The following is a 15,763-nucleotide window of genomic DNA, read 5'->3' as shown; positions in this document are numbered from 1 at the left end:
TTTGAATGCTGTTTCATTTGGAGAAAGACAAGAAATAATGTAATGTTCCCAAAAAAGAAACATATAATGATACATTGAGCCAGTATAAGAAAACTTTTTTTATATATTTAAAGTTAGTTGTAACATTGAACTTAAAACACAGAACAGGTAGTACTGTAAATTCTTTAAGACCTCTCTACAAACTCCAAGAGATTGCCCAAAAAAATATTAAAGACAAAACAGTTAAACAGCTGTGACCAAATTAAACTGTACTTCCTACAACATGAACTCATTGATTGCAGCCTTACAGTGTTATGAAGCATCTCGAAAAGCTATAAAGTATGCAGTTTGCCAAAGAGGTTATTCTGCTTTGGGATTAGAAAGAGATTTTCTTAGAGAAGATGGCCTTTACTGATGAATCAGCCTTCCATGTTTGTGGAATGGTCTTCACATGTGTCTGAATCTGAGACTCAGCAAATATAAGTGCTGTACAGAATTTGTACCTTCATAATAGGAAATAGAGTGGCTTCCACAATAAACTGTAACACAGAATTGAAACTAATCCCAGAAGAAGAGATTAGTAAATAACCTCTTTTTTAAATGAATTATTCTGCTTCAGTTCTTGAGCAGAATATAAAAATATTTAGAAAATTTTAAATACTATGATGTATGAGAATGATGGCAATACCGATCTGTTGAAGCTAGCCTGTGAATAATTGTACAAAATTAAAATAAAAAGGAAATTACTCATAATATTAACACTATTTATGACAGAAGAGGAGTGACTGTTTGCCAGATACTGAAACAGACTGCATTGGAATTTTAGGGTTGTTCAGTCATGGATTCCACAGCAAAACTAATTGTATAGATTTCAAAATTTCTCAACTATCTTCTTTCGAATTATTTGCATGCAGTGTTCCACAGCTTCTACGTTTTTGAGGATGACATGACATGATTAATCATCAAGCAAATGAAACGTGTAAGGTGACATGAATACAGGGTTTTATGTTTACAACAGTATGTTTTTTTTCCCTCCACAGAACCTTCCTCAAAAACATTAGTTACAACAACAACAATTTATTTGCACAATCTTGTAGATAATGCAACTAATAAGTTTACATACATACAGCGTGTAACAAAAAGGTATAGCCAAACTATCAGGACACATTCCTCACACATAGAAGAATAAAATGTGTTATATGGACGTGGGCCCAGAAACACTTTATTTCCGTATTAGAGCTCATTTTCTACTTCTCTTCATAATCAATTAATCACGTGAAACACACAGAAACAGAATGTGCCCTCATTACATGAAACATTTTCTTACACGAAATGTTTAAAATACCATCTTGGTTACATTTAGTTACAATATACAGTACGCTGTAATTCTTAGCTTCACCACCATGTTGTTCTTCCGATTTAACAAAGGTAATCCTCACTTGCGACTTACTTCATTGCTTCTGTTGGCATGTGACTAATTTCACTGTTCTAGCAGCATCAAGCATGCAGCATGAACTTTTTAGTGTTCATCATGACTTGGTTTCCGGTACTGTGCAATGGAAGTGTATTCTAATGCAGGACTGGCAGCTTTCCGTTTTCTGAGCGGATTATCAGATGGTAATAACTGTATTTAATAAAATGGGACACCTACAGTCATCCTTATGCTGTTATTTATTATATGGCTAACAGTTTCAGTGCTTCTGTACACCATCTTCAGGCCTTAACTGATACTGAGGGGGTTAACTCCAATCGTACACATGATTCATCAGTGGCCAACATCTACAAACTGGTTTTCACAGACTATCTATAACAACGATGCTGTGTGTCCACATCAACTACTAACTGACTGGCTAATATCCATGGTGCTCAATGTTTGTATCATAATATATTTCCAGAATGATGTTGCTCCAACAGGAGGACATTTGAAGCAACTGATTGTTGTGGTAGGGATGCTTAAGCATACTATTTGTAACTGGGGGAGGCCTACAAGGATTGGGACATTCAGCTGGAGAGGACCTTCTCCATGCAGTTGACAACAACCCTAATGTCACCATAAGACAATTAGCTCCAACGAGTAATGCTAGCCAGATGATTGACATGGGAACCTGCTGTATGTATACCACGTACAATGTGTGCAGGCACTATCAGCAGTTGTTTTTGTTCCATGGCTACACTTTAGTGAATGTTAATTCAACAACGGATCAACCCTCAGCTTATTACAAATCATGGATGAGGCTTCACTTCATCTTGATCTGAATGCAAATTCTCACAATCAGCATGTGTGGGCTATCAAGAATCCTTGTGAAATTGTGCAACTGCGTTATCAACAACTTTTGGGCTTGCATTGTTGGTGACAGTTAGAGCCTCAACCCAGGCTCAACAGAGAAACTTATCCATGCTGTGGAAAATGAACTCAAACATGGAAATAAAACTTTTCTGGACCCACATCCAAGTAACACATTTTCTTCCTCTATGTGTGAGGAATGTTTCCTGAAAGCTTGAACATACCTTTCTGCTACACCCTGTAAATAAGTTAACAAAAGATAATCTTCTGATCTAAACTATTCTTTACAATAAAGAATATGTCCTTGCAGCAGATTTTTGGTGATTAATAAAAGCGTTTTTCAAGTCCTTCATCAGTATATATCAAAACAGGAGGAAAAATATACATTGAGGACTATAGAAGCTAGACACAATTGTAAAGCAGACGAAGCACTTCATGAAAAGAGATACATGATGAAGGAAAAGAGACTGTGATAAAAATGAACCAATAATCAAATACGATTTTTGAATTTCAGTAACTAACTACCAGAAACTGATAAAACATAATTGAAAAATAAGAAAAAAGCAATACAGTCTTATAACATTCAGAGCTGGGATGATGATTGAAGAAATGTGAGATAAACTGAACAAGAACAGACCATTGATGGGGGTGGGGGGGGGGGGAAGATAGATCAACAGTAAATGAGGAAACAGTCACCATACTTTTAATGAAATTAAAACTGCAAAATGGGAGATAGATTTTAATAAATAGATAACTCAGAATAGTAACAGAAAATGGGAGGGTGCTGTAAAAGAGGATAGAGAACAACAGAGAGCCATTTTGAGTTGGTGAACTGCTTTCCTGATTTCAAACTCTGGTGTTGACTGGCTGGATCTGAACTACTCATTTGTGAGTCAGGTACCAATGTTCCTGCTGTTCTCCTCCCCTGTATGCTCTCTATAAATGTGAAAAAAATCATGAGGAAAATAAAAATATTTATGAACTTCGATTCAAACAGATGATAATACCAAGGATCAAACTTAAATTGAGAATGTTCTAACATAATATGACATTTATGATACAGAAAATTAGGCAGGTTTGGAGAGACAGGTATACAACTGCACTGGAACAGCTGTAATTGTATCTGATGAAGTTTTCATTAAATTCTTCTAAAATGCAACAAGATATAAAACACAGTTTTAAATTTTGTCCATTATTTCAGGTAGACTTTATCAGTGATCTGATTTAGTAGCTAAACAATCACATATTATGTTTTATTGTAGTGTAGTTCTACTCCCAGATGAAACTTTTTCAGTGTGACTCCAATCTTGTCAGCTTGTAGTCAAATAAACTGTACTTTGTTTATACTTCTTTAGTTGTGATAGAATTATAATTCTTGTGGTCTATTCTTATTTCTGCTTCACTTTTACAGGCATACTCTGACTCACTTGTCATATTCCCAGTCGATCGCGCTGCCAAGATAGTTGCTCAGAAGAGTTCAGCACCTGTGTATTATTACCACTTCACGTATGCAGGGAGATACAGCTGGGTGTATACACCAGGAACAGAAACACCATATGGTAAACACCTCCCTTCAATGATATATAGTCTGCAAAATTTCCATTGTTTGATTTTGCCTAACAGGTTTTTTTACATTCCGTAACTCTGTGTTATTTACCTTTGTTACTATCTCTAAAGCATTACTCTCCTCAGTGTCTGTTCTTTCTCTTCCTTCAGTTTTTTTTTTCCTCATTGCCTTCCGAACCATGCATGCTCTAATGTGTAACAGGCTTTTTGGAGTGCTTGTCTGCAACTCAATCAGTCATCTTTATGGTAGCAATCTATCCTGTTCCTAATATTGTTGATATTCCAATCTGGAGTTTTCATTGTTCAAAAATCAATCTCATGTATCATATATTCTGCTCCCAATAGAATTATTGAAAAAATTACACATAATAATTACAAAATGCTCAATGTTCAGGATACATTCATCAGTGAAGATTTCCAGAACACTTTACACGCAGTAAGAAACTATACAACCTACTAATTTCCTGAACGACTTTTCACTCTGCAGTCAAGTGTTTGTAGATTTGAAACTTCCTAGCAGATTAAAACTATGTTCCGGACCAGGACTCAAACCTGTGACCTATCATGGGCAAGTGCTTTATCAACTGAGCTACCCAAGCATGACTCATGACCTGTTCTCACAGCTTTACTTCTGTAAGTACCTCATTTCATACCTTCCAAGAAATTCTCCTGCATACCTTGCGAGATGAGCACTCCTGATAAAAGGTGTATTGTGGAGACATGACTTAGCCACAGACTGGGGGATTGTTTCCAGACTGAATTTTTACTGTGCATTGGAGTGTGCACTGATCTGTAACTTCCTGGAAGATTAAAACTCTGTACTGGAATGGGACTCATCTCAGGTTTGAGACCCAGCCTGGCACGCAGTCTAATCTGCCAGGAAGCTTCAAATCAGTGCGCACACTACTGCAAAGTGAAAATTCATTCTGGAAACAATCTGCCAGGCTATGGATAAGCCATGTCTCTGAGGAGCGGTAGTCTCGCAAGGTATGGATGAGAATTTATGTGAAGTTTGGAATGTAGGAGACAATGGCAGAAGTAAAGCTGTGAGTGTGGGCCATGAGCTGTACTTTTGTAACTCAGTTGGTAGAGCACTTGCCTGCAAGAGGCAAAGGTCCTTGGTTTGTGTCCTGCTCTGCCACACAGTGTCAACTTACTAATCTGTCATTTGAAAATTCACTAGACAAAAACCTTCAGGATGCAAAATTTTAAATACTCCCACAGTCGCTTTGTATGTGTGTGTGTGTGTGTGTGTGTGTGTGTGTGTGTGTGTGTGTGTGTGTGTGTGTGTGAGCACATGTGCATGCATGTGTGCATCTGTCATCAGAGGAAAGAATTAAGTTCCAAAAGATAGTTTCCTTCCTCTGACGACAGATACATATAGACGTGCAAAAGGCTATGTAGCTTTTGGAACTATTAGTTCCTTCCTCAAAGAAGAAAGAGGGATATGTCAGGAACACTAGAAAGGCAGGACACTTCATTTGGATCACAGGGTCAGAGGGACCTGCCATGAACACACTGTTGTGAGGACCTATTGTCCTCGCAACTGGTGGGCCCTTCTCATCCTGGAGTGAGAGTGAACTTCTCCAATTTAGCCCTCTTTCTTTCCTGATTAAGAAACTAATAGTTCCGGAAGCTAGGATTTTCTTTTACTATTATTTTTGTCTGTCTTCAGTCGTTGCCAGTTTTACTTTCTGGAGGTAAATCCTAGCCAACCATTCTGTCACCTTCTAATATTATAGGATACATCTACATCTATCATACAGTGCATAGCGGAGGATACCTTGCACCATTGCCAATTATTCCATTTCCTGTTCCGCTATTGTAAATGGTGTGAGGGATAAATGAGTATCTACATGCCTTCATATGAGCTCTAATTTCTCTTACCTTGTCTTCAAGGTCCTTCATGAGATCTAAGTTAGTGAGATGTAAGTTGATGGCAGTAGAATCATTCTGCTGCTAGTGACAAAGGACAGTTCTCTAAACTTTATCAATAGTGTATCACAATGACCATTTACTCAGTCATCATTTTCTGCAAAGCAGAACATAAAGCAGAAGATACAGAATGTGGAGCACATCATTTAACACATTATCAGAAAAACTCTATCTTGGAAGTATCTACTTCAAATTTTTTAGCTACAGAAAAACTGAAATCTGGCATGATAGCCATCTTGAATGCTCTTTATGGCACAATTTAGGATGATATGAATGAATCCCTTGTCTAATCTCAGAAGCATGGCGCACATATGTCAAAAAGAGGGCACATACGGAGAAGAGAGGTCACACGTAACTTTACACAGAAGGAACTGATGTCACACAAATCTTCAATAAGCCCTATTATTCTCTACACACAAACATCCAGGGTTGAATCCTAAGTCAGATCCAGGAATTTTCCTATCCCTTATATCCTGTGTTCTTGTAGATATTGTAAATGGAGAAGGTTTGACTTTGTTGATGGAGCGACAACCATACCTCTGTTTGCTCCATTTTATCGCTATCAAAGTGCAGTCCTCAAAGGTGTCATTTAATTTTTGGAAACAGATGAAAGTTGTAAGGCACCAAGTCAGGGCTGTATGTAGGATGATCAATGAGAGTGAACCCAAGGCATAATATTGTTACATTCCGTCCTGGATTTTTCATTGTTCAATTCTGTTTCTTGAACTTCTATAAAATGTCTGCTTAATGTTATCTTTAAAGTTCAATTTTGTTTGCTATAGGGATGTTGTTCAGTTTAAGTTGGTAGGATTACAATAGTAAAGTAACTGAATTACTGTAACATTTTCAAGTTAACTATTACACTTTTTCTGTTTATCTATAGTATTTTATTCATTTTACATTCAGTCATTAGCAAGACAGAAACTTTTCGGTTTTGTTAGAAGTAAAATGCATGTAACAGCTTTGACAACAATATTATAGAACATTCTTCATATTCTATTTACAGTCAATTTCCTATTAATGATTTCCTTTCTTCCTCTGACAGGTGTTTCACATCATGATGATCTCATTTATTTGTTCTACATCTCAGCAATGTTCCCAGAATTTGTTAAAACTGATCCTGAATACACAACAGTTAAAAGAATGACAAAAATGTGGGCAAACTTCATCAAACATGGGTGAGTTGCTAAATTCATAGATGCAGAAGCTGATATTTTGTACATAGTTCATCTGAATAAAATGTGCAGTTTTATAATTAGCTGGTTTATATGATGGAAAGTATGTATTATGACTTCTTATAACTTGGAACAAATATATATATATGTTGTTGTCGTCGTGGTCTTCAGATCACAGACTGGTTTGATGCAGCTCTCCATGCTACTCTATCCTGTGCAAGCTTCTTCATCTCCTAGTACCTACTGCAACCTACATCCTTCTGAATCTGTTTAGTGTATTCATCCCTTGGTCTCTCCCTCTATGATGTTTACCCTCCATGTTTCCCTCCAATACTAAATTGGTGATCCCTTGATGCCTCAGGTTGTGTCCTACCAACCGATCCCTTCTTCTAGTCAAGTTGTGCCACAAATTCCTCTTCTTCCCAATTCTATGTAGTACCTCCTCATTAGTTATGTGATCTACCCATCTAATCTTTAGCATTCTTCTATAGCACTACATTTTGAAAGCTTCTTTTCTCTTCTTGTCTAAACTATTTATTGTTCAGGTTTCACTTCCATACATGGCTACACGCCATACAAATACTTTCAGAAAAGACTTGCTGACACTTTCTATACTTGATGTTAACAGATTTCTCTTCTTCATAAATGCTTTCCTTGCCATTGCCAGTCAACATTTTTTATCCTCTCTACTTCGACCATCATCAGTTATTTTGCTCCCCAAATAGCAAACCTCACCTACTACTTTAAGTGTCTCATTTCCTAATCTAATACCCTCAGCAACACTTGATTTAATTTGACTACATTCCATTATCCTCATTTTGCTTTTGTTGATGTTCATCTTATATCCTCATTTCAAGACATGTCCATTCTATTCAACTGCTTTTCCAGGTCCTTTGCTGTCTCTGCCAGCCTCATCGGCAAACCTCGAAGTTTTTATTTCTTCTCCATGGATTTTAATTCCTACTCAAAATTTTTCTTTTGTTTCCTTTACTGCTTGCTCAATATACTGATTAAATAGCATTGGGGATAGACTACAACCCTGTCTCACTCCCTTCCCAACCATTGCTTTCCTTTCATGGTCCCGGACTCTTATACTGCTGTCTGGTATCTGCACAAATTGTAAATAGTGTTTCGCTCCCTGTATTTGATCCCTGCCACCTTCAGAATTTGAAAGAGAGTATTCCAGTCAACATTGTCAAAAGCTTTCTCTACGTCTACAAATGCTAGAAAATGTAGGTTTGCCTTTCCTTAATCTATGTTCTAAGATAAGTCGTAGGGTCGGTATTGCCTCACGTGTTCCAACATTCCAACGGAATTCAAACTGATCCTTCCTGAGGTCGGCTTCTACCAGTTTCTCCATTCATCTGTAAAAAATTCTTGTTAGTATTTGCAGCCGTGGCTTATTAAACTGATAGTTCGGTAATTTTAACGCGTGTATATATGTTACAAAGTCAGTATTCTTGATACCTTTGAAGTGCTTCTACAAGTTTAACTTTCACTTACAGAATAATTTATTGGTTTATTCTTTTTCTATGGACAAAGAGTAACAATTTTCAGCTGTTTTTATTAGGATGTTATATATTTTTTTGACATCCTGTCTATGTTTCTGATAAATTTATTGTCACTTTCTATTACTTCAAAAGCTACTTTCAACGATTTAAAAGCATACCTGCAATGTTTTTAGGTCATTCTGGTGTAGGCACAAATAGTATTAAACAGTATAGCTGTTGATTAATCATGTCCTAGAGGTGTCAGGTAATTGCCTTGTCATGTGAAGGTGCACGTTAAGAAAACAATGGTATATTTCAACATGATAACACTGCCCTCTTAAATGGAAAACTTTTATTGAAATTGGAATCTAATGAGCTGCTCACTACAATGTTATCTAGTATAAAGTTAAAACATTAGTACAGTTTGTATGGAAAAATAACATGACATGTCACACTGGGTTTCCAGAAAAGAAAGACATTCCGTATGAACAGACTGAAGCAGAGAAATCAAATGACAGGAAACCAAGGCATCAATAGGGAAGGAAGGAAGGAAGGAAGGAAGGAAGGAAGGAAGGAAAGGCCTGAAACTGAGATGAGATGTTAAAAGAACATGGTTAGTTGTGAGATTAGTTATGTGAAAAATGGTATTTGACTGCCAGAAGCACATAGTACTCTCTTTCTCTCTTTTTTCAGTTGATGTATCTTCACTCTTTATGGTCCAGCAAATAAATGAGAAAATCCAAGTTACATCATAGTTCAGATTGTATGACAACATGTTGCACTTTAACCCTCCAGCAGGTGCATCTATGTACAAAGCGCGCCAACTATAAACAACATTGTCTTGTACTGTTCCATTGCGAGACCACATCTATTCCTTCAGTATTGCTTCAGCTAACACAATGATAAGCTGTTTTATGTCCCAGGGGGCATCAGTAATATATGCTGAAGCACCAAAGAAACTGGTACAGACATGCGTGTTCAAAGGCAGAATACGGCACTTTGTTCGTTAGTGCCTATATAAGACAACAAGTGTCTGGAGCAGTTATTAGATCAGTTACTGCTGCTACAATGGCAAGTTATAAAGGTTTAAGTGAGTTTGAATGTGGTGTTATAGTCGCCGCACATGTGATGGGGCACAGCATCTCCGAGGCAGCGAAGAAGTGGGGATTTTCCCATATGACCATTTCATAAGCATACCGCGAAGGTAAGGAATCTGGTAAAACATAAAATCTTTTACATCAGTGTGGCTGGAAAAAAGATCCTGCAAGAACGGGACCAACAACGACTGAAATGGATTGTGACAGAAGTGAAAACCTTCTGCAAATTGCTGCAGATTGCAATGCTGAGCAGCCCACATGTCCAGAATTGCTACAGAGTGGCTCCAGTAACACTATTCTTCAGAGCTCAAACACTTTCACTGGCCACCAAACTCCCTAGATATGAACATTATTGAGCATATCTGGGATGCCTTACAACATGCTGTTTAGAAGAGATCTCCACACCTTTGTGCTCTTACGGATTTATGGACAGCCCTGGAGGATTCATGGTGTCAATTCCCTCCAGCACTACTTCAGACATTGGTCGAGTCCATACCACGTCATGTTGCAGCACTTCTGTGTGCTAGCAGGGGCCCTGCACGATATTCAACAGGTGTACCAGTTTCTTTGGCTTCTTAGTGTAAAACAGTGAGCTAGGTGAGAAAAAAAATGTACAATTCATACAAGAAAATGACCCAGATTACAAGGTAGCAGCACAGTCTCACAATGAAGCAGTTCTCAATGAGATAATTAGTAAAAGAATAAGCATTTAGATGGGATCTGATGCAGTTGTGCTGTTTTATGCTTCAAGAGGGTCGTTATTGCGGGGTAACACTTGTAAGCGGCAACAGAGTGATATAACGAAAGTTTATTTTGTTATTTACTTATACAGTGCTTTAGCTCATATAATGTAATTTCATTTTATTGCTGTTTTATTAAACTGTGATTTTTCACATACATGTTCACCTTAGTAATATAAAGACAGCTATACTTTACATTTGTATAAAATACACTGTGTGCCTGCTCATGTTACGAAAAATGGTGCGTCCACTCGAGAGTTAATAGAGTAGCTAAAACTGAGCAAAGCCCCAGGACCAAGTGAAGTCTCTATTAGGATCTCTGCAGTTTTTTCAGGAGTATTGGCTGTCCATTGACCAAAGAACTCTTTACAGTATTTAGAAGAGCACAGGTGTCACAGCATTTTGAAGACTACACATGTCACAGCAATGTACAAAACAAGATGGAAAAGCTGATCCATGGTACTACCATTTTACATCATTCACACTCCACTCCTACTGAGCAAGGTGGCAAAGCAGTAAGGCATGGCATATACTTGGGAGGACAACATTTCCAGCCACCATCTGGCCATCCAGATTTAGGTTTCCTGTGATTTCCCTAAATTGCTTAAAGCAAATGCTGGGATGATTCCTCTGAAAGGGCATAGTCAATTTATTTCACCATCCTTCCAAAATCTGAGCTTGTGCTTCGTCTCTCAATGATATGTTAGACATTAAACAATAATCTTCTTCCCTCTCACATTCAACTCCCACTGAGATGGTGAAAATAAAATTAGGGGAATAGCAGCTTACACAGAGATAATTGTTCACATGTATGGACTGTGACTGTAACTGTAACAGGAAGAAACTTTAATGAATAGTGCCATGAAAAGTATTTGGTGCCACACACTATATAGCATATTCTAGAGCATGGTATACTCTAAATTATAGATGTAGATGTACATTGGCAGTTGGTATGAAGAAGGAAATGACGTATGGCCACTGTTCGATATGCTAATTAGTTTACATTTATGCAACATTTTTATTGACTGTTAAAATAACTTTTTAAAAACATAGTGTAACATTTTTTGTTCCTTGTAGTATTGATAGTATAATGTAACTACAATTATAGAAAACTTCTTGTGTTTATTGTTATAGGAATCCCACATCAGAGAAAACTGACCTCGTTAATGTCGATTGGAAAACACTCGATCTTTCAAATCCAGCATACCTGGAGATTGGCTCGGACCTGACGATGAAGCAAGGCTTGTACTACCAGGAACGCATGCAACTTTGGGACCGGCTGTTCCCTCTGCCCACCAGCACATCTGGAGCCAGGAGGAAGTCCAAACGTGTCCAGAAACATCAAAGCCAACGCAGACACAGTCTTTAATTTAGACATGTTATTACTGCAGTAATGAAGGACATTGCAACTGTATTGAAACAGAATTCACACTCTTTGTATGACTTAATCTAGCACTGCACCACTGTACAAGTTGATACAAGAATTAAATATATTAGATTATTTTTATTACTTTATATTCATTTATATACAGTGTTTCTGCAAAGACGACTGGCAATATTCGAGGAAGTGCTTACTTGCTACTAAACATACGAGTACAGAGGGTGTATTTTCTACAGACACTATCAGAATGTGCAGAGAGAAAATTAGCCTAAAATATCAACTTAAAATGACAAACTCGCTGTTTTCTTTCTTTTTTCATGACAAAAATGTCTTGTAACTACAATGTTAACACATGCAGAAACTAGAACTATAACCACTTTGTCATACTCAACATTCTGATGGGTCAGGCTTTGCCTCAAAGTAGAAAAATAAGGATGTATGTGGCCAAAACATGTGTTTTAGAGTTTATTGTCGTTTCTACAAGGTGCAGTCAAATGGAAAGGTAATTTCCATGTACAGGCATTATTACTGGCTGTTGAGGCACTTATCCCACATGGCACAAGATTATGAATATCCTGGAAGAAGAACTTCTGAGGTTGAGCACGGATTCACTCTGTCACAGCTTGCTGCAGTTCTTTATCTGATCCACGGTGGTCCCACCTGAGATGTTTCTTGAGTGGGCCAAAATCATGGAAATCACAGGGACTCAAGTCAGGACTTCATGCGTGGTGGTCTAGCACTTCCCAATTACATAATTCGAAAAGATCCTATGTATGTTTGGCAACAAAGAAGATGTAAATTGTAATGCGAGAAGATAACGCACTTCGAGAGGTTCCCTGGCATTTATTCTTGATTGATAATTGCAGCTGACGAAGAATATCACAGTATTTGTTGGCATTTATTGTTTGTCCTTTGTGGAGGAACTCCACTTCAGAGGCCCCTGCTCATCGAAGAACATAGTCAACATGACCTTAGCTGCTGAAGTTATTAAACAGATTTTCTTTGGTTTAGGTGAATCTGCCTGCTTTCACTGCACACTCTCACATTTGGATTCTGGCTGAAACAGTGGCTATACGGATACATCTCCGGCAATGACCTTGGAAAGAAATAATAATTCTCCTCCTGATATTGCACCAAATGGTTCAGTGACATTACCATTCTGTTGTGTTGCTGTTCCTTGGACAAACATTTGGGGACCCACTGAGCACAAACCTTCCGTTAACCAAGTGTATTGCGCACAATGACGTGCATACTGTGATGGGACACATTTACTTGAGCACTAATGGTGTCCAATGCAACCCATCTACCAGTTTGAACGCAACTGTCAATAGCAGCAACTATCTCATCACGAATACGATTTGTCACCTGCCTGGGTCGTGCATTATCCATCAGTGTCTTTTCTGACACACACACACACACACACACACACACACACAAAGGCATTATCCATCAGTGTCTTTTCTGACACACACACACACACACACACACACACACACACACAAAGATGCCAACATCACTTATGCACTGTTTTGCCTGAAACACACTTTGCACCAAAGACACCTGAATTTTTCTGTGTATGTCCATTGGATGGACACCTTCCCCACAAAGAAAGTGTACCACACTCTGCTGTTCTTCCTTGGTAACTTTCATCATTGGCACCTCCATTGGTGTGTCACATGGCATCACATCTTATCTGAGGGAGAGAAAGGAACAGTGACAAGTAACCAAACTCTGCTAATGTGTCACACTATGCCTATGCACAACAAATGTAACACTTATTACGGCCTACACATAGGTCGATAAAAACGGCATACAGGACTAACACTTTCTCAACACACTGTCCATAGGTCTGCAATTGGACCTTTTCATTTGACTGAAACCTATGTGTGCAAAAGATTTAACACTGGAAGACAATGATATGCAATATAAGCAAGCAACCATCATTGATAACCACTTGAAATAATTAGGTTCTCAGTTTACTTTATACTGCCAAATTCTCAAGCAAATAAGATCATGAAACTAGGACAGTTTTTCCAAATTTAATTATTGTCAACAAAAAGAGTTAAAAATGAGGTAAATTTTTTTCGGAAAGAAAGCACTGCTTCCCCCCCCCCCCCCCCTACCTCCCACTACACACACAAAAATAAGTAATAAGATTACAGGAAAGCACGCAGGCGATCAGTCTTGCCAAGAAACATCCAAGCACACAATATCTGGCAACTAAGTAATAAATGATGACAAGCTATTCTGCAATCTGGAAAGAGTTTTATCACAAGCATGTGTGTATAACAACACGGTTTCTCGACACACAAAAAAATGGTCACTTCTAAAAATAAATAGATTGCTTGTCATGGGAAACTAGTTCCTCAGGCCATTACTGATATGTTCAACCAGAACAGATATCTTCCACGTAGAAGGCTCAGTTTGTCTCGTATATAAGTCATTTTCAGTTACACCACCGAAAATATTATATTTACTCATCAAGCAGAGAATATACATTTTTGAATACTGTAATGAAATATCAAAAGGCAGCAGTTTTCAGGTGGGAGAATGAAGAAAGATAAATCACATGTGATAAGATACAATGTTGATGCAGCATTGGATCTCCCAAATTCTTTCCACCAATAATGGTATTCATTCCTATTGATCCACTTCCTCCCTCACCATCACACACTTAAGCATTTTATTTTCCTCACAGACCAGGGATCCTCAACTTAACTGATCTCCCCTCCCCCTCTCTTCCTTTATCCCAACACCTGAATACTCATATACCTCATCTGTTCCTTTTCTCCCATGTTTCTGTATGTTTTTAATGTAATTGTGCATATTTTATGTGGTTTCACACATTTTTGCATATCTGTGCCTGTTTTTGTGTGTCTTCCCTCTTATCCAGCTCCCCTCACAACCATCTAACATCTTATTTTGTCCATTTCTATGACATTACGGTTTCCCCTATGTCATCCCTAATACAATGGACCCCTGCTCCATCTTTCTGCTCCAGTTCAGAAAGTATCCCTTTCTCTAGCTAAAACACAGTCGCAAATCCTGTTTCTTAAATGCTGTATAAACCATGGAATCCACCCTGCCCCCTCCCCAAAGTCCTAACCATAAAAATTCCTTACTCTGAATCCCACCTCTCCTTTCACAGTTGTCTTCATCTTTTCAGCTTCCTCCAGTTCCTGGCTGTCTAAAACCTGGTACTCCAAAACAGCATCTCCATGCGTAGGCATCTCAGAACCACCTCTGCTCCCTCTGCAAGATACTACTGCTATTGTGCAATCCCTACCACATACATCACATCTCTGAAATTGAACCCCTTGCTCTCCAGCACCTGGAGGAGAGTTCCAGACACCCTCTCCATAAGTTATCTAACCTTTTGCCATCCCACTGTCGCCTCAGGGCACCACTATCCAATCCCTATCTTACCCACAGTGTTCCTCCTTGTCAACCCTTCAATCACACAAAGCCTGCCTAGCTGACCTTTCAAACTTGCTACATCCCTCAAAAAACTCTAACGAAACTCTACAAATCCAGAGCTGAAACATTCCCATAAAACTGTTGTTACCCTTTCTACCAAAACCCTCAGCCTCAAAGAAGTTTCAGTCCTATCCAAAAGCCTCACCTTTAGCCCTACAGCCAAATTTAACCATGTTTGACTTGTCAAAGACCTACTCTCCTTCTTCCAATCCCTGCAGTGGAAACACTTCTTTGCCACAAATTCCTCCAATCAAAGCCAACCTATCCCAACACTGAATCACACCTCTCCCAGTTCAGACCACCATCCAACTGTGATCCCCTCCACCTCACCACCTGCTGGTCATCTTCCAGGAATTCCTTGACACCACTATCCTCCTCCAGATCCTTCCTCATAACACCAACCTTTCAATAGAAGAGAGGACAGCCATACACAACCTCAAAACAAATCCTGAACTTATCATCCGATGTGCAGACAAATATTCCACCACTGTTGTTATGAATCGTAGTGACTACCTGGCAAAAGGCCTCTGCCAATTATGTGACTCCTCCACTTACAAACTCTGCCAGTGATCCACCCCAAAAGTCCAACATAACCCCCAATGCCTGCTTAACACCTTAGGCCCTTCCTAGAACCTCTCC

At 38.5% G+C, this 15,763-nt stretch overlaps 1 protein-coding gene across 2 annotated transcripts in view; it reads left to right on the top strand.

The window, feature by feature from the left end:
* The window catches only part of LOC126162996 (esterase E4-like), a 292,795-nt gene extending 281,022 nt beyond the window's left edge, over window positions 1–11,773 (top strand). For both annotated transcript variants that reach the window (XM_049919858.1, XM_049919856.1), the window contains exons 8-10: window positions 3,675–3,822; window positions 6,810–6,942; window positions 11,401–11,773. In XM_049919858.1, coding sequence (XP_049775815.1) covers window positions 3,675–3,822; window positions 6,810–6,942; window positions 11,401–11,635 — 516 coding nt within the window. In that variant the 3' untranslated portion in view covers window positions 11,636–11,773. The remainder of the gene's footprint in view (window positions 1–3,674; window positions 3,823–6,809; window positions 6,943–11,400) is intronic.
* The last annotated feature ends 3,990 nt before the right edge of the window (window positions 11,774–15,763 follow it).

The sequence above is a fragment of the Schistocerca cancellata genome, chromosome 2 (genome assembly GCF_023864275.1).
Source record: "Schistocerca cancellata isolate TAMUIC-IGC-003103 chromosome 2, iqSchCanc2.1, whole genome shotgun sequence".
Classification (NCBI taxonomy): domain Eukaryota; kingdom Metazoa; phylum Arthropoda; class Insecta; order Orthoptera; family Acrididae; genus Schistocerca; species Schistocerca cancellata.
This window is presented reverse-complemented; position numbering and strand designations above follow the sequence as displayed.